The following is a 24,033-nucleotide window of genomic DNA, read 5'->3' as shown; positions in this document are numbered from 1 at the left end:
GAGGGGGAGGGCTTCAAGAAAAACAAAAGCTCTTCAATTGGTTATGTAATGAGCCAGGTGCCTTGCTATGTCACTGTGCATGAATTATCTTTTGTTAGGCATACTTCATGCCCCCCCCCCCCCCAATTAGAAATTACCATAAAATCAGTTTCACAAAAGGAATTGATTGGTCTAGCTTATAATTATCATAACCATTTATTATTAAGGATCGACGCAAAATATGTGACATGACTTGAACCCGCCTTATCATTCAAAGTGCAGCAATGAGCAATCCACTAAGTCCCTGCAGCCTCTCTTGCTTTTTTTTTTTCATTATGTTTTATAATTCTCAATAAATGAAACCTTTTATTACAGGATATGTTGAAATGCTCGACTGAATCAGGGAAGTACCTCCTGGTTATACACATTGAATACCGTTTAGGTCATTCCCGCCTCTTCCTGTTCTGACCTGTCCCCTCGAGCTTTCGATCAGGATGCAGGATTGGCACCGTATACTAGTATACAGTAATGTGGCGCCATCCATTGCGATGTAAACAACACACTCTTCTGCGTAAACTGTAATGGGGAAGTGAATTGCGATGGCAATGCATTATCTGTGATTGGGATCAACCCGGCGCGGCCCTGATTCTGACGAGATCGTAAGTTTAGTTTCAGGAATTTTTTGGTTCAGTGATATGAGTAATGTTGATTACATATGGTATTGATTTTACAAGCGCTTTCAACCCGATATTGAAGAATATGTGGGCAATATTGCTATTCTGCTGACCTACCCAGATCTTAGTCCCATACGTGCAATTTCTTGTTATTGAACTTATGGTACTATCTAAATTCAGACACAGGAATATGTTGTGAAATCCAGCGCTTTGCTAGCGCTTTGTGTGCATGTCTATTAGGGCAGCAGACATGCTATGAATGGCATGCACTGCACTCGATGGAGCTTATATAATTTTTGTGCAAAGTTATTGCAGAATGCACAAATGATTTAGAGAGTAGTCTACTAGTACTATGGTTATACTACTTACTAGGGCGGTGATATGGCTATGGCTCATGATCAGCCACTAGCCGGTTGGCAGCGCACTTACCTTCAGATTCAAAGGACCTGGGTTCGATTCCTGAGTTTCAGAGAGCATTGTTGTGCATAATCATACTGTCCCCTCGGCTCTTGTAAGAGGGGGAAAAAACACACTCTGTCCCTTGGATAGGACATAAAATGTGAGAGGGTCGCAACTCTTGCCCGTCACGTAAGGGATCCACTGTCTGCCTAGAATAATCAAGCCAAACTTTCTTTTGAGGGTTATTCTGTCATTTTTTTTAAAACAATAACCTGTTTTTTCATGCAATTAAATTAATTTTAACAATATCAATTGAAAATTGACATACCTAGTATGCCTAATAAAACAGCGTATGCACACCTATGGATGGTTTCTGGACACGTGTTGTATTTCTTTGGTTATCTGTAGATCTCTGCATACCATGCAGACTTCAGGTAGAGCATATCTACCGGTAATCTACCAGCACTTTTAACTTGGACATGCTTTTCAAAATTTTTGTTACAGTCTAGTTAAAGCAACACCACATGAAACAATGAAGTTCTGCAGGAAGACATATTTATATGCCCGAAAATGTGTAGTTACCTCCGCCAAGGGGGAGGTTATGTTTTCGTTACCGTTGGTTTGTTTGTTAGTTAGTTGGTTCGTTCGTTGGTTTGTTTGTCTGTGTGCAAAATAACTCAAAAAGTAGATAAACGGATTGAGATGAAACTTGCAGGAAAGGTTTAAAATGATACAAGTAACAAACGATTAACTTTTGGCAGTGATCCGAGAATTTTTGGGGAATTTATGAAGGATTTTTTATATTTTGGCAGGTAGGGTCAATGAACTTGGGAGTTAAGGCTGCGCATATTTGAGGTTTGCATGCGCGCACTAAAGTGCGTGCTCTAGTTTCTGCCAGGGAGAGGCTCGCGGTGCAGCTGAGGGTTTGTGACGTAACAAAGGCTGCTATATTTGGAAATTGGGCGGCTTTCAGCACACAATGCAGTATATAATACGTATGGGTGGAAATCAAAGACGCTTGCTCCTATCTTTGGTAGAAATCACTGATCTCTGTGGAAGAACAAGATCAGTGCGGATGGAAATAGGCTGCATGCTTGGCGGAGGTCTGCGCTCTCAGAGTGCTTCTCTAATGTCATTTGCCTTTTGTTGTAGACATTTACAAACTTCTTATTTCTTAATCTGCTTTTATTTGTGCAAAATACAGCATTTACACCCCCCCCCCCTGTTTGTCCCAATTTCCCTCATTAACCGAGTGGTATGGCTAGGCAGACTCAACACTGCTTGCACGTGTATGCAGTCAAATGCGTCCACAGCTCTGCTCTGACCCAACATGCTGGCGAAAAGTTGCTGCCACCAATAGGCGTTGTGGGGAAATTTGGAAGAATCTTATCTGACAAGCTCCTGTTTGTATACAGAATTTGAATTGTGTGCCTGACTGTGGTAGAAAATTGTTGGATTAAACAGTTAAAAAAGAACTCAAATTTCATTTAAAGATCTGATTTAAAGACTGCTCTCTGCTGCCAATTGTGAGATAAATGCATAATTTCACAAAATTGACGAAAAAATGTAGCTTAAATTGACTTCGCAATGATGAAAACTGATCAAATTTTATTACTTTTCCCTGCTTACAGAATCAATGCCAGTGATGGTAAGTTCAGGCACATACTCCTACGGAAAAATTCATCGCTAGAGTGATGTGACCAACCTTCATGGGTAAAAAAAGGATATCAACCCGCCTTTATCATAGCTCGCTGTGCAGTACAAAGCCAAATATCTGGCAAGCCGTGCGTGCGAAATAATGGACGTGTGTGTGAGCGCCGGATAGCACTTATAGCGCCCCTGGCCAGGCTAGTGACACTTTTCAGTGAGTTAAAGTGAGCAGTGTTGTGTGTATTAAATCAGATGTCCTATTCCCTCTAGTAAGAGGCAAAACACTCTATCCCTTGGATACTGACATAAAATGGAGGTCCCCTGTGTGAGGGAGTCACAATTCATACATTGTGTATGTAAAAGATCTTGCTTCATTCATTCACTGCAAAGAGAAGGGTTCACAACCTGGTGAAGTTGTCCCACCTCACATCCAACTGCACCCCATGAAAGACCAGCTAGTGCAGCTGAATATGGGTTATCCAGCCATCTTCTAAGATGGCAAATGAAAGCTGACTTAATAGCGTTTGAAATACAATTGTACCTGTATGACTGCCAACAGAAGACCACCTTACTAAATACTATGTAGTCAAACAAACTATGTCCTGCTGCCTAACTCTGCAATTGGAATTTAGATCTATCATGAAACATTTAGAAATTTTCCATTCTGGTAAGGTAATGAAATTCCTAGGATTATTTCTTCAGATTTAGTAAATTTTAGACATCATTCAGTGAGGAAAATGTGTGTGTTTTAGCCAAAATATGTCCCAATAAAGTGGGAAGTGGTTCTGTAGTTCCTATTTGAAATTAGAAGATATTGTACGGACCAGTGAAAGCCCACATGAAATGCAGCATATCACTAAAATATGCAATACATTTCACAAATGAAATCATTTGAATTTATATTTAAAGACACAAGGGCTTACATTGCATTGTACATGTAGTTGTTTCTTACATTCACATGATTGTATTTTTAACAGTTCTGCTATTTATGCTATGTGTATGCTGTGTGAATTAATGCAATTAATGACCAAAAGTGTAATTTTCTTGAATAATTGCATCAAATTCACTTGATCTGTCTTGGAAGATGAAAGGTTTAAATGTGGTAGCATGAACTGAAAATCCTGAAAGTGTGAAAAATGCATTCTTTTCAAGACAAAGGAAAACATATCAACCCAATTTAAAATATAAACATTGATGTCAACACACAGGAACCATTTTTTTTTTTTTTTTGATGAAATTAGAAATCAGCAAATCATTTGTGTGCCTCAAATTCAGGCTGCTGAAAAGATTTCAGATGTAACTTAATGCAAAAAGCAAATGTTCATTCTAGAAATGTATTCATGTGAATTCTGCTCAAGCTACAGTACATTCTGCTATGAACCAAGATGTCCATGTAAACAAAACAAATGTGTATCAGTTACTGTGTATGACATATTGATTTTGCAGACTGATTCAATTTTTGAATATTTATTTACTTCCACCAAGGAAGGATGTTATGTTTTCATTGGCATTGTTTGGTTTGTTTGTTTGTTTGTTTGTGTTTGTTTGTACGTGTGCAAAATAACTCAAAAAGTTGTGGACGGATTTGGATGAAACTTGCAGGAAAAGTTGATAATGACACAAAGAACAGATGATTAAATTTTAGTAGTGATTCGGGAATTTTTATGGATTTTTAAAGTCTGTTTTTTATTTTTTTGCAGAAAGGGTCAATGAACTTTGGAGTTCAAACTGCGCATCACTGAAGTTTGCATACACACTATTAAAAGTATGTGCTCTGCTCAGGCGAGGCACTGCACAGCTGGAAGCTGATGACGTAAAAAAAAAAAGGCTTCTATATTGGGAAATTGGATGATTTCAACATGTGTGTATGGACGGAAATTAGCTGCTTGGTGGAGGTCTGCACGCTCGGCATACTTTTCTAGTTTGACAAGTTGACTGACGTAAATAATATCAACAGCTCATGGAAGTATTGCCCATTGTACACGAATACAATATATATGTACGTACATGAACATGCAATACATAATGGAAGTAAGTAACACTAGGATAAACTGCCCATACAATAATTTGTACATGCAGGCCTGAGATCATGCAGTAGGCTGGACTGATGAGGTCAGTTTGAAGCACTTTCATGTGTACACACAGGAGGGAGAGGAACACCTTTTGAAATAGAAGGAAAAAGGAGGTTCTGAAGCCTCATATAGCAGCCTGGAGCAGCCTGTCAGCTCAGTATAAACTGACAGAATTCAGAAAAGGAGGTCTGGTCAGGTTAGGTTCTGAAACCCCCTCCTGGGGGTGGTTTTAGAGCCTGTTATACCACCAGCTTCAAAATAGCCTTGGCTGCAGTATATTAAAATGCTAGAGGGTTTGAGAAGAGCTCTGCTTTTTTACTGACCCAGAAGTTATTTCTGAAGGTCATCACCAGCTATCATAAACAACCCAGCCATCGTTACCAACCACTGCTGATATTAAAATGCCACACAAGTCACACACGTGCTCAATCATGTTTATGTAAGAAATTCAAAAGCCTGCGTGCTCAATCATGTTTATGTAAGAAATTCAAAAGTCTGCACCATGTATTGGAGGGGGACTTGGTTACCATGGAGCAGAGCCAGTCGGGCCTGCTAGGGCCTGCCAGAGCCTGCTTTGCTTTGAGCAAAATCAGCTTGCGCAGTATAATCACACGAGAGAACGCTTTTTCGAGTGGGTTTTCAAACCTCAAGGAGGCTCAACCCCCTCCCCCAGCAGTACACAGGGGGTAAACAAATGTGACCCGCGACAACGGTTTCAGGCAAAAGTCGCAAGAGCAAATTCCCTCCTAGGCAGGGTACAAAGATTTTGACTATTATTTTTTGTCGATTTAGGTTTTTTGCAGAAATCGAATCTTTGATATGTTTTCTACATCTACACTAAATTTCATAGCATAAGACTAAGTTTTTCCTATCGAAAATGGAATTTTAAGCACCCTATGTTGGATCGCACTCGTCAGTTTCGAGCTTCTTTCGAACGCCGCGCCAATATCCCCAGTGTTGCTACGGCGCACGGTCTCGCATGCGATTGGCTGGTGCGTCGCATACATTTACATAATTCGGCTTTCGGAGACACCAATTGCAGCGTGTGGGATGGGGAATGCTTTGTCCACACGTGCATGATTACATGCTCCATTGTTCTTGCTATTTATAGTGGATTATACGCTCGCTCGCTCGCTCGCTCTGTAGTGCGTGCTCTTCGTTTGGCTTTCTGTCCAAACTATTCTACCGCAATGTTCGACAACGGAAGTGAAACAAAAATCGTGTAGCATGACATAATCGTGTGAAAAGAAAACTAAATATTCTCAAATGTGCTTACTTATACATGTAGTAAAGATTATGACAGCAGACTGACTCAATGGAAGGCAGATAAGAGGAAAGGAGCAGTCACATGTGACCAATTATATTCAAATACTACACATCAAAATCGCACCAAACTAACGAGTCGTGTTCTTTTTTTTTTATTTAAGCATGACCCTTTCCAGCACTAGCAATTCTTTTTTCAAAAGGGTCGCCAATGATAAAGACAAATTAACCACAATGAAAACGCGATTTGTAAATGTGTGGATTCGCCACCGCTCCTGTTACATATGCACATTGCACAGTCATGGCGTGTGGATGCCATTGCGTAATACGTGCACCACACACGTCATGTACATACACAATACGTGCAATTATCGTATTCGCCATCTTGAAAGACGTACTGGTAAACAAACCCGAGCGAAACGCATTGTTTTTCGGCTCCATACGCTGAGCTCCGAGGAAGGTGCTCGGGAAATTTGACTCTCTCAGTAAGCCAATCAGAAGGCGATGTGGTTGCTAGAGGCGGGGCTTAACATCGATTGGCACCATCGTACGGATGGGTGATTCTCCCCTCGCATCGCCGCTCGGACATTGTCTTTGAGAAAGAGGTGAATCTTCAAAGCCTGTTTTCTCGCAATTTTGTCAGGCTAACAACTTAAAAAGTGCATTTTATTTCTCTTTCTATGCCCACTTATGGTGCCGAAGAATACAAGTGTTTTATATTAATGCAAAGCTTAGGAAAGGGGCAATGTGATTCAGTGAAAAAATGAATTTTCAAAATTCCCGACTTTTGCCTGAAACCGTTGTCGCCGGTCACAAATGCCACAGGGGAGGAAAACATTTTTTTTAAAGTGTGAATGCTGTGTACAGTAAGTCAAGGCCAAAGGGTGCTGTATTTGTTCTTCACATCCCATCTACCACATGAAATGTGTCCTAGAGATGCAATTAATCGTTCATAAACGGTTGATATCGGTAGCACGTAACATAACAATATTATGCACACAAATGCTTGCCGCTAAAGTACTGTATCTGTACAATAAAAACGTTTGTATTATGAATTGCAAATTTTGCTCTTCCGTTTGCCCTTGAATTGTTGCACACACATAAATTTTGTCTGTGTCAAATGTTAATGAGAAATACATGGACTTTGACAATGGCTTCTTCTGCATGACCTTCAAATGATTTATGGGATTTAATGTGTTGGCAGTTGTGCTATAGGATCTATATCACCATCATTTGAAAATTGAAATATTTATTAATCCCAAGGTGGGATATGACAGGATGATTTGCTTTCTGACAAAAGGGTTACAGTACTCATTTGTCACTCCATCACTTGGGTTGTCAATTTAAAATGTGTTCTGTGGTGTACAGATCCTGTTTCATGGCCACAAAATATAATGGCCAGCACATACACATTGTATACTACATAGTAAAGTACATTGCCCTCTGGAAATCTGACTTACTTGTATCATGTGTCACAGTGTTTCACTCATGACGTGTAGTGAAGTCAGTGTCAATTTTTGGTTTTTATTTGATATTCTTAATATTCAAAATCTGATACTGCAGTTCATGAGCAGGAATTTACCACTATTCAAGCAATGTTCAAAGAATCCATCAAACAGATACCTTTTGAGGGGAACTTGATTCCATATTCAAGTTTTCAAGTCTTTCAGTGGTTTGTACATGAAATCACTTTGGAAGAAAATGTGATATATATGTGCCCAAATCAGCTGTGGACTTTCTGGGGGTGGGGGGGGGGGGGAGGGACACAAAACTATTATAACTGACTCATTGTAACTGTAGATTTGTCCGAAAGGAGGGAAATAATATTTCTCCATTTTACCATAAAAGAAAGAATGTTGCTTGATGTGTGTGTGTGTGAGTTAAACTTAGTGAAACATAACTTTGATATTAAGAACAACCATAGTTATATTTTTTAGAACAATTGCAGTACACACAGTAGACTATAAATTTCTTAGCATTGTTATTTTCTTGAGTTGCTTAAATGTGTGATACTTGTTTTAACTTTTCTAGCCACCACCAAGAGATGAAAGTTTTTTCATGCCTGGGCCTAGAATTGATCTTCGTGGTGGGAGGACTGCTTCCCTGGATCATTGCACTGCTTCCTGCTGGTCTCTGCATGAGTCGTTTGGTGAGTATCCAGCATAGGATAGAACCACGCCATACCCTGGATAACGGCATTGTGTAGCGCCATCTCTTGTTCGTAAGATATGCAATATACATAGTGTACTACCATCATGGTGGCCAAATTTTAGCAGACTCGGCGATAATGATCCCATTGCCAATTCAGCCTTATTATGCCTCGCTTTTTTTTTTTACTTAAATTGTAATTACAATTGTGATAGTTATTATTCTTTTCCTAGTTTTTTTTTCATTTTTTTTAAAAACGTGCTATTACAATTTTGAACAGTAATTCAGAATGAGGTCATATCAATCCACAAACTCATCTTACGTGGACTGGTAATGCATAGCTAGTAGTGCGGTGGTACTCTGTGTGTGACACTGAGATCACTGGTGTAAAGTGCCGAGCTTATTGTTGCAACAAGTTTTTCTTCCATAAAGCACTACAAATTACTGTCACCCATTGGTTGGTACAAGGGTATGGCACTAGGAAAACAAAAATAATTCAGCAAAATGGTGGATTTTTATTTAGTAAACCTGCGTTACAAAAGCCACATCATATGCGGATTTGATATTTTGGGGGAGTACACTGTAGTTCTTGGTGGCTGCTACTGATATTCGTGGATCACTACAACTTTTGATTTTTCCTTTGTGACACCCACACAACATCAGGTTTCATTTGGTGAACTAAGATGGAACCATTTAAAACATTAGTATGCACGTCATGTCTCAAAGTGTTCCATTGGAGAGGAAGGGATTGTATGAGACTCCAGTAAAGCAGAATGTGAGTGCTCTGTTGCCATTGACAACAGTCATTGATGATTGTTATTGATAACAACAATAACATTAACATTCACCATCATCATCATCATCATGGGAAAAGGAGGAGGCAGAAAATATTTTCTCCATCAAAAGGTGATTGATTTTTCACAGCTCTCAAGTAGCTCCTGACAATCGTGGCCAAGTGATTTTATTCAGAACATGCAAAATGATGTGTACATTTATAGTTCTGCAGAAACCCAACCTTGTTAATTTATAAACAAAGGGGCTTGATATTTTAATGCATCTTTAAGGGCAACAGTCAATTACTGGCGAGGGTTTTATTTTATTGTGTATACATCTATAGGTGGAGGGGGAGGAGTGGGGAAGTGGAATTGTTGTAAAGATTTTAACAAGAACAAACGATGTGACTTTTTGAAGAATGGCGAGTATGTGTGGGAGAATAAAGAGTTTGAAGGCGTGCTTTGTCTGTCTCTGTGAATAGAAACCCCTCGGCACCTGCTGTCTCACTTAGGTGAATGACAGTTAGGAAGGGCGTGGGGATGACACAGTCGTCTCTCACTGCAGACTCTGACTTCACACCTTCCAAGGTCTGGTTGTCTGCTCTATGGTGGTGTGAGTGTGTCTGTGTTTGTGTGTGTGGTGTGGGTGTGTGTGTGTGTGTGTGTGTGTGTGTGTGCGTGTGTGTGTGTGTGTGTGTGTCTGTGTGTGTTTCTTTCATTGTCTGACCAAAGAATAATGTTGTACCACATTGTGAGACTCAATGATAATATCTGTTATAGTTGCATTTATTTTTTGTGCTTTTTTTTTTTTGCAAGAAAGTCATCTTCAAGGTTTCAGTAAAATGTGATAATTGTGCGTGGTCAAGTTATCCTGTGCAGCATTTCTCAGCTGGGCAGCGGGCCGTGGTAGCCCCTATCAAAGCAAGCGGCAGGAGCTATTATAAATCCTCCTCCTGTAGGGAGAAGGTCTATAGGATATCTATCAAGAGTCACTTTATGCCAGAACAGTATAGATGATATAATAAGGAGAAGTACAAATATTGTCAGTGATGTGAATGGTAGCGGTGGGTATTAAAATCAAAACACTGATTCCCTGTGTTTAATAGAGATGTGCATGGCCCATGTATATACCATGCTACCCCACAAGGAATGCTGCATTATCCATATCAAAGTCTTATTCTTAAAGTTTCATATCAAGAGACATAATGAGAAAAAAATCTACATAGAAGTAAAGAGAAGCAAGATTTAATATATACCTTGAACTTTTCCTGTTGAAACCAAGTTAATTGAAAAAGGATGTCTGTGCTCATTTGCAAAAGTACCATCTCATAAATCTTTTATATTGCCATATAATGTGTCATGTATACTTTTACATCATTTTGCAAATTAACATTTATAAGATTAAAACCCTGATCAAACTGCAAATGTCAGTTGACTTTAATAGCTGCTTATGTTCAAACATGATTGTCTTTTGTCATTGCAATTCTAATCATCTTGGTTACAAGAGTATGCAACATCTTCTGTGGTGTGATTATTAGAATTTAGAATTCTTACCCATTGTGCAAATACCCATATTTTTTTTTTATAGGAACTTTGATGAATATTTGATATGCTGGTATCTCTGAGTTTAGAAATACTATCAGATGAAAAAAAGTACAGTGGACTCCCGTTATAAGGAAGTCCTCGGGACTGGCAGTTTTCTGGCGGTATATCGAAATTTCGTTTTAACCGAACAAATTAACAATAAAAGTACATACAGTGGATAATGTTGCGGCCTGAAATTCTACTTTGTTGTAACTTGAATTTCATAATAACTGTGTTCGTTATAATGGGAGTGAACTCTATAGCTTTGGCATGTCTTTACACTGTTTGTTCTCTCTTCTTTTTTATTTGTTTGTGCAGACGGCAACTGCTCAAGAAGAAGGCATCGACAGTATGAGTGGCAGGAATCTGACAAAGAAAACAGGTTTGTTCATGATACTCTTCACATCTCTGCTGTGCTCAGTATATCAAACTCCATGCAATGCTGAATGGGGCAGGTTTCGATGATATAAAGAATGACATCAAGTATGCAAGGTATACCATAGTGGTGGTTTGGTAGAAATGTTGAAGGATTCAACTATGTAATGGTTTATAAAAATCAGTTGTAATGTGCAATTTGATCTCATATGGCCATTGTTTTTAAAAGAGCTGTCTGTTGACACTTCGTTTGCTCATAGTCTCACTTTCTGTCCCATTTAGGCTCATGTTTGTACAATTCATAATCAGTACATTATGTCCATAACTTCCTGAGTATATGCTTTATTGCGTCTGTCAACATTTGAATGAGGAAAAAAATTTAGAGCAAACTTTCTAGAGAAGTGGTTGCTGTCTCAACAATTGAATTGCAGTGATGAATACACTTATGGGAAATTCACCTTATTCTTTTTTTGCAGAAGAGTTACGATGCAATTCACTCTAGATGACTGGATTTGACTACATGCTTACCACAACATACATCAAAAGATATGGCTACTTTTGATAAGGGTATAACTTTGCCCTTCATTTGCAAGCTCCCACAAACAATGAAATGCTACAAATAGTTTATTAACTCATTCTTCATAACTGCACCCTGTACATTATAAATCAGATGAATTCTTTGGTGATTGATATTATGACAACTTTATGTTGTCAGGTCACAACTATTATATCATCTTAAAAATGTTGTCATGAAGACAGTTGATAGAAAGTTTTGATGTTGTGGCATGCATACCTCATTGGTTTTAGGTTTGAAGTGCCTTGTACATTGAGTTCTTCCTGGTGAAACCACAGTCCGACCTCGATTATTTGGCCATCTCTTATTGGGACGTGCTCGCGCATTGAAGATGGAAAAAAAATGATTTCAAACTCAGTTAAAACCCCTCCTAAAGTCACACAACTTACCTATGATATTCCCATTAAAAATGTGCAATGAATTTTACATTAAACTGCTATAATTTCAGTAAAAAACACACTATAATATTCAGTAGGCTAGCATAGATTACACCACTGTTGCGATGTATGCTACCTACATGTATTTAGCTACCACTGGGTTGGCAGCTGCATATAAACCATAATCATTGTTTCTCCCATATCTGACCACATTGCTTACCCGGAGGGGCACTGTTCCCTACATGGCTGGATAACGGAGGTTGGACTGTTACTTTTCTAAAAGAACATTCAAATTAGATGTGCTGTATCATTCCTCACCATGGCAACTGTTTTGCATGTCAATCTTATAATTATTGTTGTTTCCACCGTCCCATGGCGTTTAATTTTTACAATTTTTTTAAAGTAAAAGAAAAAAAAATATTAGATGGGGCATGTGCACCCCCCCCCATAAAAAAAAACCTATCTTTGTTAGCTGATTATTGTGGCACCAGAAAATTACGCTGTAGCCTCTCTTTTTTTTCACTTGTTAGCCAATGAAACCTGGAAGTGCCAGACGAAGAGGAAAATTGCACAGAGGAGCCTTTTTTTTTTTTTGTCTTGTCAGCCGATGAAACCCGGAAGTGGCCCCTGGCAGTTGTTTTATTTTATTCCCTAATTGTCCTCATGTGGATTTTTGCTTATCTACCAGGTAACGATGAAGAACCTGTGAGAAAGAAGCTCAGGATGCAGCCCTCCTCCTCCACCTCCTCCTCTTCCTCAAAGTTCCAGTTTCCCAAGACTCTGGAGGAGTTTAAGTACAAGTTTAATGAAAGTAAGGTCTGTGATGGAGCACAAGTTGTGGTGCATTTGTGTGTGTGTGTGTGTGTGCCTGTCCATGCATGTTAGTATTTTTGGTGTCTTCGAAGGGAGAGTCCATCCTGATATTTTGAACATTGCTTTGTATAAGAATAGGAAAACCAGCTAGAAGTAGATCATTGACGATTTTTTTGGGAAAAATATAGACACATTAAAAAAGTCATGAATTGGAGAAGTTGATAGAGTACGACAAATTGACAACTCTGTGTGATCTTGGCATTGAGCAGCTTTCCTTTGGATTATTAGAGCACAAAAATTATTTCATTATTTTTCTCTATAGAAATTGATGTTTGTTTATTTGTTTGTTTGTTTTAAGACCTGGTCTTAGTATGCAGTCAGAGTAATACGTTGTGCAAGTCTTCCTCAGGAGATAAGCTTTCTTCGTACATAGATATTTTACAAAAATGAAAGTTTGTGAATGAAACAAATAGCTGTTTAACAGTAGTTTTGCACAAAGTTGCCAATACGTCTTACCCTCTAAACTTCTACAATTTACATGAATTCTGTTTTGCTTCTTATCTTTCTCAATCATTCATTGATTTTTTCTCTGTTTTTTTCCCCCTATACATCATTTATAGGCCAATATATGGTAGTATTAGGAGATAGTAGAATTTTCCAGGAATGTCTGGTTTCTCTTTCTATACCATAAGAGTTGAACTTCCTAATGCTTTAGATCCATGGTTCAAGTGAATGGTTTAGGCAATCCTTCAGTGTAAATGAACTTGACCAGAAAGAAAGTGTAGCCTGTGAAACATATTCAGCCTTAGGGCCCCGTCACACTACAGCGAATGCCCAACGAATGCCAAGCGAAAGCCCAACGAATTCGAAAATGTGAAGACAGTTTGCATGTCTGACGTTCTTTGAATTCATTAGCTATCCATAGGGATTCGCAGAGATACGCTGGAGATTTTGGACATGTTTAAAATAAAAAATCGGCTCCAGCGTATCTCTGCGAATCCCGACGAATAGCTAATGATACAAAGAACGCCTAGCATGTTACGAACTATTCTAGTATTACCAACGGATGTGAACATATATCTTCAAATTTTCAAATTTATTGGACATTCGTTGGGTATTCGTTGGGCATTCGCTGTAGTGTGACGGGGCGTTTAAGGAAATGACAGTGAGCTGGCTCTGTGAGCAGCAAAGCTACCGCACCCCATACACAAAGAGGTTCCCGGTTCAAAGCCCCAAATGAGACCAGCAGAGCCAATGTTGTGTGTCACGCCATTCCATCTAACTAGTGGCAAAGCACGCTCTCCTTCGAGTAAGACATGAAAAGTTTCTTACTGGCACATAAAGTATAAATATGATATAGATAATATTATGTAAAAAAATCTTGCTCCACTGTAGTCAGAGACTCCAACCCAAAGCACCTTCTGATCTGGAGATTCTCCCGCCTGAAACCACTTGCAAACGGGAGATTCCAAGTTGATGTGTGCGAAGCGCGAAGTTCCTAGAGTTCTAGATGCTCTCTCGTGCTATATAAGGCTTATTTTTTTCAACATACGATAGCAATTAGTAAGAAATCCTTTCCGCCGGGAGACACAGAGCCAGGGCGAGAGAAATTAAATCTCAAGCGGGAGAACGGGAGATTTTGCAAAAATGGGTTTTCGGCGGGAGATCTCCCGTCGAAAACGGGAGAGTTGGAGTCTCTGTGTTGTGAAGAACAATGTGCCATCTATATGAAGGGTTTCATCAGGATTTTACACATTTGAGTGATATGAAAGGACGGTAGCCGCCCATGAAGGTGTGCCCAAGGTAATAAGATTATTACATTTGTAGGTAGAGTCAGTGAATGGTATCAATAATATACTATTCCAAAAAGAAGCCTCTAAAGATTGTAATTCTATACCCACCTATTATGGCTCACTCTCTCTTTTCCTTGCCTTCCTTTCAGTTTCATTTCCCACCATATGTGAGGCAGAGACACAGAAATTGACAAGTTGACATAGATGATATAGAGGAAGGAAAAACAAACAGAATGTTTGACTCTCAATTTGACTAGGAAGTGAAACTATATTGATAAAGTAAAAACAGCCCATTGATGTGTTCAGTATACAGCAAGATAAAAGCATCAATATCAAAGACCCATAGAATGGGGATACATGGGTGTCTCAATTGAATCAAGGAGGTTTACAGATAAGAGATGGAGTTCCAACTAGCTGTAATTATTCAAACAGCTGCCATTTTTCTACTGATGCACAAAAGAATTCCACAGGTACACTTGTGCCTTTGATGATCAGGATTCCATGTCGCCGTCTTTTTGAGCAATTTGAAGATTCATTTTAAACTCTAACAATATATCGTCTACATTCTGCGTGTTTATTTGTCAAATAGAATGAATGTTCTCTTAATGATAAAGCATATGAAACAAAAGTAAGTCCCGTCCAAGATTATGTGCAAAAATGTAAACCTGTCGTGAAAATATTTGAAACTGTACTCTCACTACAAAGCCGATTTTATCATCTTTCCGATTGCTTCTGACAAATGAAACTGATATGGTATAATTTTCGAGTATAGTTCTTTATTCATTTATATTTTAGATTAGTGTAAAGTCATGAAAAAACGAGTAATTTTGATTTTCATTTCATCAATTTTTGTACAATTTTTATTCGCACATCCCCGTGCCTGTACTATTAATGTGCCGCTTGTTTTCTAAGAAGGGGCGGCAAAAAGCAATTACCATCACAAAGACATATCTTCCTTTGAGAGTGACGAGTCATGATGCAATGCCACATGAATCAATTGTCTTCCTATCTGTGAGGCAGCTCCAGTTTAGCACATTACTTCAAATATTTCTGAGTGGCGGCATGAAACATGGGATCAAAGGGAATGAGACTGTTGTTATTCCATTTCTCAAACCTCCTTGATTGAATCAGCCTTCATTCTCTACCCACCAGGGTACATTCGAAATCCGGGGATAGTGCCTATCAGTAAATATGGGCATTGAAGCGTATGCTTGTTGGTAACAGTCTACGCTAGTCAAGATTCTTCAGCTGTTTGTATACTTAACAAACAACTGTACACTTCAGTGATAAAGTTGTACACAGTTCTTTACGAGGGTTTCTCAAATGCTAATATATATCGGATCCGCGTCAGCTTTTCCAATCTATGGTATCCCCATGCTTCCGGGTGACCAATTGAATTGAGTTTTAATGTCGTCTGCAGTCATTGTAACTCGTCCAGGGTATTTCCTCTTGAAACGTTGTTTCGTTATCAAGATAGTGCCACAGAGTAGGAGCATCCTAAAATGTTCTACTTCAGGCTCAAGTTTGATAGTGGATAGTGACTGAAGGTGGAGTAATTGATAGTATTCATATATCCATTCAGTACACTGCAGTCATTATCCATGGTAGTTGTTTCTTTGTTTCAGTTACAATTCGGTGACAACAATATGCGCTGATCATGTAACAAGAAAAGATTGCAGCAGTTGACCTCGATGCAGCAATTTCTGTGCCGTGGTCAGATTCAATCTTGTACCTTCACTATGAAGTACATGGATTTAAAGAAGACAGATCAACAATTTGTTGCATAATATCTTATCATTCTCACAATATTGGAAAATTTGGACTGATAATAAAAAGAAAGAAATATAAATATAATTAGCGCAACAACATGATCCGTAGGGAGTGGCAGAACCAGTGAAAGCCTAATGGCTTATCAAGAACAGTTTCAAACATATGAGTGGGCAAACTTTCCAGAGTTACAAGACACTGGTAAACTAATAGATATTATGGTACACTGTAGAGAGGACAGTATGTTTTTAGGGAGGTAATTGGGAAAAAACAAAAGAGGGTTATTGATGCTCTTTGTTCAGATGATGTTTTGATTTTTGCATTGATCAAAGTTTTGAACATTAATCAGTGATTGTACCTGTCGTGATTCCTTCACATTATTGTTATGAAAAGGAATATTATTTCATGATTGTGTTGTACGGTAGGCAATACTGTAACACACGATATATTCGCGGCAAGAAAATTTCGCAAATTAGAGCCAATGCATATTGTTTAGGCAAAAACTTTCATGTGCAATTTAATTTCGCAAATGTTGGTGCTCATGAAATTCATGAAATTAAAATGTATCAGCTGGATTGTGTATGTGTGTGTATGTTATTCTCATTTGACTAGTCAAGACAACCATTATCTCAGAATGCATACTTTTCTTCTTTTTTTTTTGTCACCGTGCAACCAAAAAAGCAGACTACTAAGTAATGGTTCGTTGCAAGTTTTCACTGCCTTTTCGATATTTTTTGCCATATATGCTTCATGGGAGAATAAAAAAAATTAGGAAGAGAATACAATGTAGGCCATCACTATCTTTTCTTTCTTTTGGGAGGAGCACATCATTTAGATAACGGAAAGTGTTTGTGTGTGGAATGCGTGTGTGTCAATGTTGAACTAACCAAGGGTTACATCTCCTAAATGGAAAGGCATAGCAGATCCTGTTGATATGCTTTGGATGGAACGAACATCAGTACCAGCACAAGTGTATCATGCAGCCTTCATAGGGTATTAGGTTGCCAGCAAAGTGAGGGAGACTGGAGTCTGGCGGATTCGGGTGCTTCGTGTCAGGGTCATACCCTGCGAGAGTTGTTGCGTGCAAAACTGACGACTACCGTACATCATATATATACAAACTGACGGCCAGACAAACTTCCTTCTGGTCCATTGCAATATATTTACATTATACTTTGCTCATAGCTGGGAACATAATGGAGCAAAACTTGGAAATTGCGTAATAATTTCCTTTTAAACTCAGCTGCTTTTTTATGGAATGACTGTTGAAGGAGTTGTAGAGAATACACAAACATTGGTACATATATTTCAAAAATAAAGATTGATTTTCAATGTGTGCAATGTTAACTATTTTTATTTGAGAATATCTGTTGGGTGAGAATATCTTATTTACAAGGCAGTTTTCTTGTAAAGGTCAGTGTTTACAGCATATCATAACTGCTTATTCTACAAATTTTTGTTATCAATCTGCCCCACCAGAGGGAGAGCTGAGACATGTGACATCTGGAGAGCGCTACGTGTTTGAGGTGGAGAGAGGCAACCAGGCTTACAACCAGAAACGTTATGAAGCCCTCGGCAAAGTTGTCACCCAGCACATCTACACGCTGCTTGAGGCAGAGGGCCTCGACAGAGTGTACGTGCCAGTAAGTACTGCGGCTGAAAATCTCAAATCGTCTGCTGATAGCAGAAGTCGTGAGTTTGTGACCGGATCTCGTCACAAGAAATGCCCTTGAGCAAGAAGGATGTTTTTCCATGGTTTGCAAAGCTGTGCTTTGATGGACTGTAAAAAGGGGTTTTCCAGCAGGTAGCAGGCGATTGTCTCTATACCAGAGCTATCAAGTCTCACGCATTCCCCCCCCCCCCCCCCCCCCCCCCGGGGGGGGGAGGGGGGGGCAGGTAAGGGACTGATTTTGTCATGTTCTTCTGGTTAATCCGTTCAGGAACGGCTGATTTTGCTAAAACGCGCATTTCCCATAGGCACTTGCCCGAGTATACTCGGGACTCGTCCTCAACGGGTAAAGATGAGGAAATAGTGTACTGCAGGATAACCTTTGTTGTTGCCTCTTGATATCATTACTCAAACCTTCATGTAGATACACTTTTGACTTCCATTCTGCCCTCCTCGAGCTGACCTTCCATGATGGATATAACCCTGTCTGCCGTGTTTTTCCTTCCGCTAGTTAGGCACCGACGAGGATGAACCCAGGAGCTTCGTCTTTGCCAGCCCCAACGCTGCGACGACCACGGACCGGCTGCTGGTTCTCATCAACGGGGCGGGGGCTGTGCGGGCGGGGCAGTGGGCGCGGCGCCTCATCATTAATGACTGCCTTGATAGTGGAACGCAACTGCCATACATCAGGAGAGCCCTGCGGGTGAGGCCTGGTCCTGGGGGTACATCTTTGTGGCTGATTGATAAAAACAGAGAAAAGTAATATGAAAAAAATGTTGCATAGAAGCAAAATATGTCAACTGTGGAATATTGCTGGTGTCTTCTTAACAGCACAATTTCATTTTGAAAGTTTCTCTTGAAAGAACATATTTCTTTCTTTTCTTGTGTCGTACATGTTCTTATAGGGTTGCAGGAGTGGGATTAATGAAAGGGGACTATGATTTCAGACAAGATTCCTCAATGCAAGAGGAGGGAGGGAGGTGAGAGGGAGACGAACTGAAGAAAATTCAAACCTCAAGATTCCTCAAGTTGGAATAATTTATTTTCCCCTCTCCTTATGCGTAGATGTTTTTTTTTTCTTTATACTTCAAGAACACTTTATATATTAGTCTTTCAGTGTAGCTCTCGATCATTTTGTAGTCATAATTCAGTTCTTGCAAGTTGCCTAATGTGAATTGAAAACAATTCTCATCAGTGTTTGTTTTCTAATGCCCTAAATTGTTCATTTTCTAGTGCCCTAAATTGTTCATTTTATCCACTCAATTCACATACATCTCTCATCAACAGGAATGCAAATCTAACTGAATTGAAAGAACTTTTTCCCCATAGTGCGATGTCCTGTCATTCCGATACAATTGATATGGGTAAATAATATTCATAAAAAGAGCATAACACACAGTGTTATGTCTCTGTATGCTCAAGAAAAGGAAATACAATTGTACTATAGAATGTACAATTGCAACAGCACTGAGTTTCAAGTTTGCTTAAACTGTAAAGAGATGAATTTTCAAGGCACATTTGAATGCATTGATGTTTGTAATTTGTCTTTTATACGTTACAATTTGCCTTTGATTACCCTGAACAGTTGACATAACAAAATCTTTCTACTTGACCTTTATGATGTATCTTTTATCCTTCCTTCACTTTTATACCCATTTCACAAAAAATGTCCGGAATGTCTGTCCTCTTTGCTAGGAAGGGTATGAAGTCCTTGTCCTCAACACCAATGAGAACCGAGGGCTGAACTCAAGGGGAGACAGTCTGCCCGTCAAGGTACATTCAAAGGAATCTAGAAACTCAGAATTACGAATACAGTGCATGGTCTTGGTTTGAAAGAAACATGCTGTTAAGGGTTATTTATCTCTGAGGCAGTTTGTATTAGGTTCAAGTGATAGTAGTCTCGATAATTGATATTTTCTTCTCTTTTTTTTTTCAAATTGTTTTCTTACATCAGGAGTAGTGAAATTAAATCACAAATCAAATATAGTGTTTGCAGAGTGGCCAAGTAATGAATAAAGATCTTGTTTCTATTTGCTGTGTAGTAATGAATCATTGTACACAGCAATATGTATCATCAAATTGGCAACATTGTCACACCAGTGTTTATTTGATGACTAAATGGCCTGTACTGTATTTGCTTTGTACACAAAGGAACCAAAATCTTATTTCTGTTTATTTAGAGATATCTCGTTTTCAAGGATGTAAAAGAAAATGATGCTATGTAATTCGACCGTAGCAGAGTAATGGAGAACATTTTTTTTTTTTCATCTCAGGAAAGCTAAAAACTAAAAAGAAAAAAAGAACTTTAAGAAATATGTATATATGTACCTCTTCAAATGCAGGCAAAACAATATCTGTAAGATAAAGATTTTAGAAGGAAAGTAAAAGGAATGAAAATACACTGTAGCTAGAAATTAGAGTAGGATGTTGTTTTATAAATGAAACAAAGTAGTTTGCTTACTTAGCAGCATGCTCACCAGTTTGGAGAAGACTTATGTATAGATCACTTGTCCTGGCCTGTTAAATGTGACTGTGCTTTGCTGTGTACGGTGTACATTGTATGTCCTATCATTAAAATCATTGCGTTTATGTGGTCTTTTGTTTGATTTTGAGCATGATTTTTGTTTCGTACGTAGGGAAACTCCAGTCCTTATGAGCACGGCGTGTACGTGTGGGATAACTTCATTGCCAACAAACCTGTCAGACGAGTAGCCATAGTGGCACACAGTATGGGAGGTGGCGTCACCGCGCACATCGTAAGTAAGGGGGCGGGGAGAGATGAATTGTGTTACCATATCCTTACCCACAAGCTATTGCTGTTCAGAGCAATGTATGTATTAAAAAAAAACACACACACACACAAACAGGCAAACAGACAAACAAAATTGTGGCTGAGTGGATTGGACCGTGGACTGCCAATCATTAGGTCCCTGGTTCAAGTCCCCTGGCTGCAGCGGTCACGTCTGTAAGCAAGGCACTCTATCCTCACTGCCAAGGCCAAGAGAGGAAACTTGAAGCTGTTGGCCCTATACATGTGTTTGCTTGCTTACAAGCATTACATGCTTCCTCAAATAGCTGTCAAACAAAATAAATCCATTCAAATCAATCCAGTTCAAGTTGCTGTTTGATGTTATGTGACAATTTATCTCAATTTACGTAGTAAAAGAAATCATACCTGTGTCAAGATGTCCATACTGCAGTGAATTGTATGTCCGGCAATGAGTTCAGATATGGAGTAGCACTTAGGAATAAAAAACCTCTCTTATATTTCCAGGGCAGCCTCGTCGGCCTTTAGGCTCCTCTCAAGGCCCTTTTGTTATCATTATCAAAGATTTTTTTTTTTTTTTTTCATTCAGGAAGCAAGCCATCCCATCATAACCAGTTGCCGCCATTGGGCATTGACCCTGATTACTTTAAAGAAGATGTCAACATTAAGTAGAAGTTTTGATATCGACCGCATGAGATAACATGTGTCTTCCAGGTTGGATTATAGCAGAGCGGTATACACTGAACTAGCTTTCCCTGTACCCAGAAAGCTCATCCTGGTGTACTGATACCTTAGCCTTAGACTGCTTGCATCATCATTCACTGCACAATACATAGGTTGTATACTGTATACAGTAATGCAAATGAGGCAAAATATATATTTTTTTCTGTTTTCTATCTTGTGGTAATGCCATGTAAAATGATAAGCATAATAACGTTGATGGTGATAATGATCATAGCAGTAATGATGATAAAGATAACAAAAAGATTAAGAATGGCACTCAAGAGTGGTGCAGACCTCTGCCAGCAGCTCATTTCCACCCATACACGCATGCTGAAAATTGCCCTATTTCCCAAACGATAAAGAATAGTCTATCTCAGTTTCCTGCTGTGTATTGAGTGTACACTCAGTGCGCAAATGCACACCTCCAGTATGCGCAGCTTGAACTCCCTCATTTGTTCACCATAGAATCCTTTAAAAAAAATAAATAATAAAAGTATCCTGGATCCAGACAGTTATCTGGATCACTACCAAAATTCAATTAATCTGTTGCTTAGGTCATTGTCAGCTTTTCCCGTAACCTTCATCCGAATTGGTGTACGACTTCTTGAGTTATTTTGCTAATAGACAGACAAACAAACAAACAAACAAACCAGCAAGCCAGCAAAAACATTAACCTACTTGGCTTAGGTAATTACAACAACAATGATAATCCTTTGCTTTTAACTCGATATCTGCAGGCTCAGAAAAGGGAGACATCTTTCCTGCGCAAGACGTTTGCCATTGCTTTCACCGACTCCATCCACAATCTAGCTTTTACCAAGGTCTCCATGAATGTCAGGAAATTCTTTGCAAAGGTCAGTGTAAATCATATTTCTGTTGTCATTTTGTAATGTATTGGCAGAAACTTGTTGAAGGGGCATGTGGGTGATATCTTAATGAGTGTCATGGCTTCTGTAGTTAGAGATGGAATACTGTACTGCACTGTGCAGACATAATGAATCCATAGTACTGGTACACCATAATATGGGCAGCAATGAGCACATGGAAAGCTTTCAGCTTCTGAGTCACTTGAAATCTGTTTGTAGTCTGAATCAGCGAGGTCAGAAATTAGTATGAAATCTGTCAGACAATACAGACGATACTGCACTCGTCATCAAACTCTCAGTGGTTCTAGACTTTGTTCTCGAAATAACAACAAGACTCTTTGCAATGACATCTGTGCGATGATCATTCCATAGCAAGGCAAATATTGAGTGCTGTGTACAGCTCATCCTCTATAGGTCTGTAATTTTTGTATACCGGTAAACTAATCAAGCTTGGATGGTGCAACTCTAGATGTTTGAGCCTTACATGTTTTCAAATTCTCCCCCCATCCGCCCCTCCGCAGCATTCGGTGAACTGGGTGTCATCCCCAAAGCCCCTGGACACCCCTATAATGTCCCAGTCTTCGCCGGCGCTGGACAGCAAGCGCGTCTCCGCGGGAACCAAGGTCCATGCCGAGACGTCTTGGACCAGCTTTCAGTCCGTCTTCACTTTCCTGAAGGACAAGGAGAGCGAGCTGGCAGCGAGACTAGCGGGCAAGCCCGGCGTGAGCCTGGCCGAGGATGACGAGGAGTACAGCGATGATGAGACCGACGACGATGACGACATCGATGAATTTGACGATGAAGCGACCGAGGAGTACCTCCAACAATATGATAATGGAAGGAACTCGATTCAAGCGAAGGACAGCTCACAGAAGGTCTTGAGCAAAGTATCGAGTGCGAAGTCAGCTGGCATCGACATATCATCGTCAGACGAGGAGGACACGGAGGCAAGCTTTGATTTTACTCGCCACGGCGATGAATTATAAAACTCCTAGATGCTTAGGACTAGAAATTTGTAGAACTCAGGGCATATCCATCATGAGAGTGAGAGATGCATCACCGTCAAGTTTGTCTTTGAGAAACATTGATATGGCCAGTTACAGTAAACCTCGCATAAAGGGCTGCCTACAGACCTATTCAATTTAAAACACTGTAACTAATGTCGGCCATAACTGGGGAATTTCCAAAATATGAAGAAAAGATGATTCAGTGGGTTATGAAAGGGTCAGGTGCATTGCTATATCAGTGCATGTCAACTTTGTTAGGCATACTGAACCCCCCCCCCCCCACCCCAATTTATGGCTGAAATAGACATTAACTCGTTGAGGACTGACAGATTTTGCCCCAACACACATTTCCCATTGACACTTGCCCAAGTATACTCAGGATTTGTCCTCAATGGGTTAACATAATAAACAGCATCCAAACCAAACAGGTCTATGCATGGGACCAGGGAAAATCTGTTACCTGACAAAAGGTCAACTTATGCAGTTACGTGGAGTTAACTGTATTTTTTTAAAGTCACCTCCAGTTGTGCACAGTAATGATATTGAATTGATTGCTTGTGTTGTGGACTCTTGAGAGTGTATTGACGTTTGAGCTCTTTACCCTTTGATTTATAACAGAGACCTTTACGAAAAATGAAAGTCAGATTTTTCCGGAGGTCTGTGTAAAGTTGATTAATATATCAAAAGAGAATGAAACCCACATATCATGTGGATTGAGGGAATGCAGCAATAGAAATAGAATACAGCAGTGAAGTTTGAG

At 39.4% G+C, this 24,033-nt stretch overlaps 1 protein-coding gene across 1 annotated transcript; it reads left to right on the top strand.

Moving 5' to 3' along the window:
- The first annotated feature begins 541 nt into the window (after nt 1-541).
- LOC139727013 (cotranscriptional regulator ARB2A homolog) lies at nt 542-23,252 on the top strand. Its single transcript, XM_071637994.1, has 10 exons — nt 542-638; nt 8,069-8,186; nt 10,861-10,924; nt 12,557-12,679; nt 17,721-17,888; nt 18,426-18,613; nt 19,606-19,683; nt 20,547-20,666; nt 22,138-22,254; nt 22,788-23,252. Exons 2-10 carry the CDS (start codon nt 8,082-8,084, stop codon nt 23,250-23,252), a joined length of 1,428 nt encoding a protein of 475 aa, XP_071494095.1. The 5' UTR covers nt 542-638; nt 8,069-8,081.
- The last annotated feature ends 781 nt before the right edge of the window (nt 23,253-24,033 follow it).

The sequence above is a fragment of the Diadema antillarum genome, unplaced genomic scaffold (genome assembly GCF_040938485.1).
Source record: "Diadema antillarum isolate AM-2024a unplaced genomic scaffold, OU_Dant_1.0 seq00000111_RagTag, whole genome shotgun sequence".
NCBI classification, from domain to species: domain Eukaryota; kingdom Metazoa; phylum Echinodermata; class Echinoidea; order Diadematoida; family Diadematidae; genus Diadema; species Diadema antillarum.
The sequence above is the reverse complement of the archived record's forward strand: the minus strand, read 5'-3'. Positions and strand labels throughout refer to the sequence as shown.

Coding starts and splice junctions, on each gene's coding strand:
- LOC139727013 (XM_071637994.1), top strand. CDS start 8,082: ATGAAAGTTTTTTCATGCCTGGGCCTAGAATTGATCTTCGTGGTGGGA. Junction 12,680..17,720: donor TAAGTACAAGTTTAATGAAA/GTAAGGTCTGTG, acceptor CTGCCCCACCAG/AGGGAGAGCTGAGACATGTG. Junction 22,255..22,787: donor TCAGGAAATTCTTTGCAAAG/GTCAGTGTAAAT, acceptor GCCCCTCCGCAG/CATTCGGTGAACTGGGTGTC.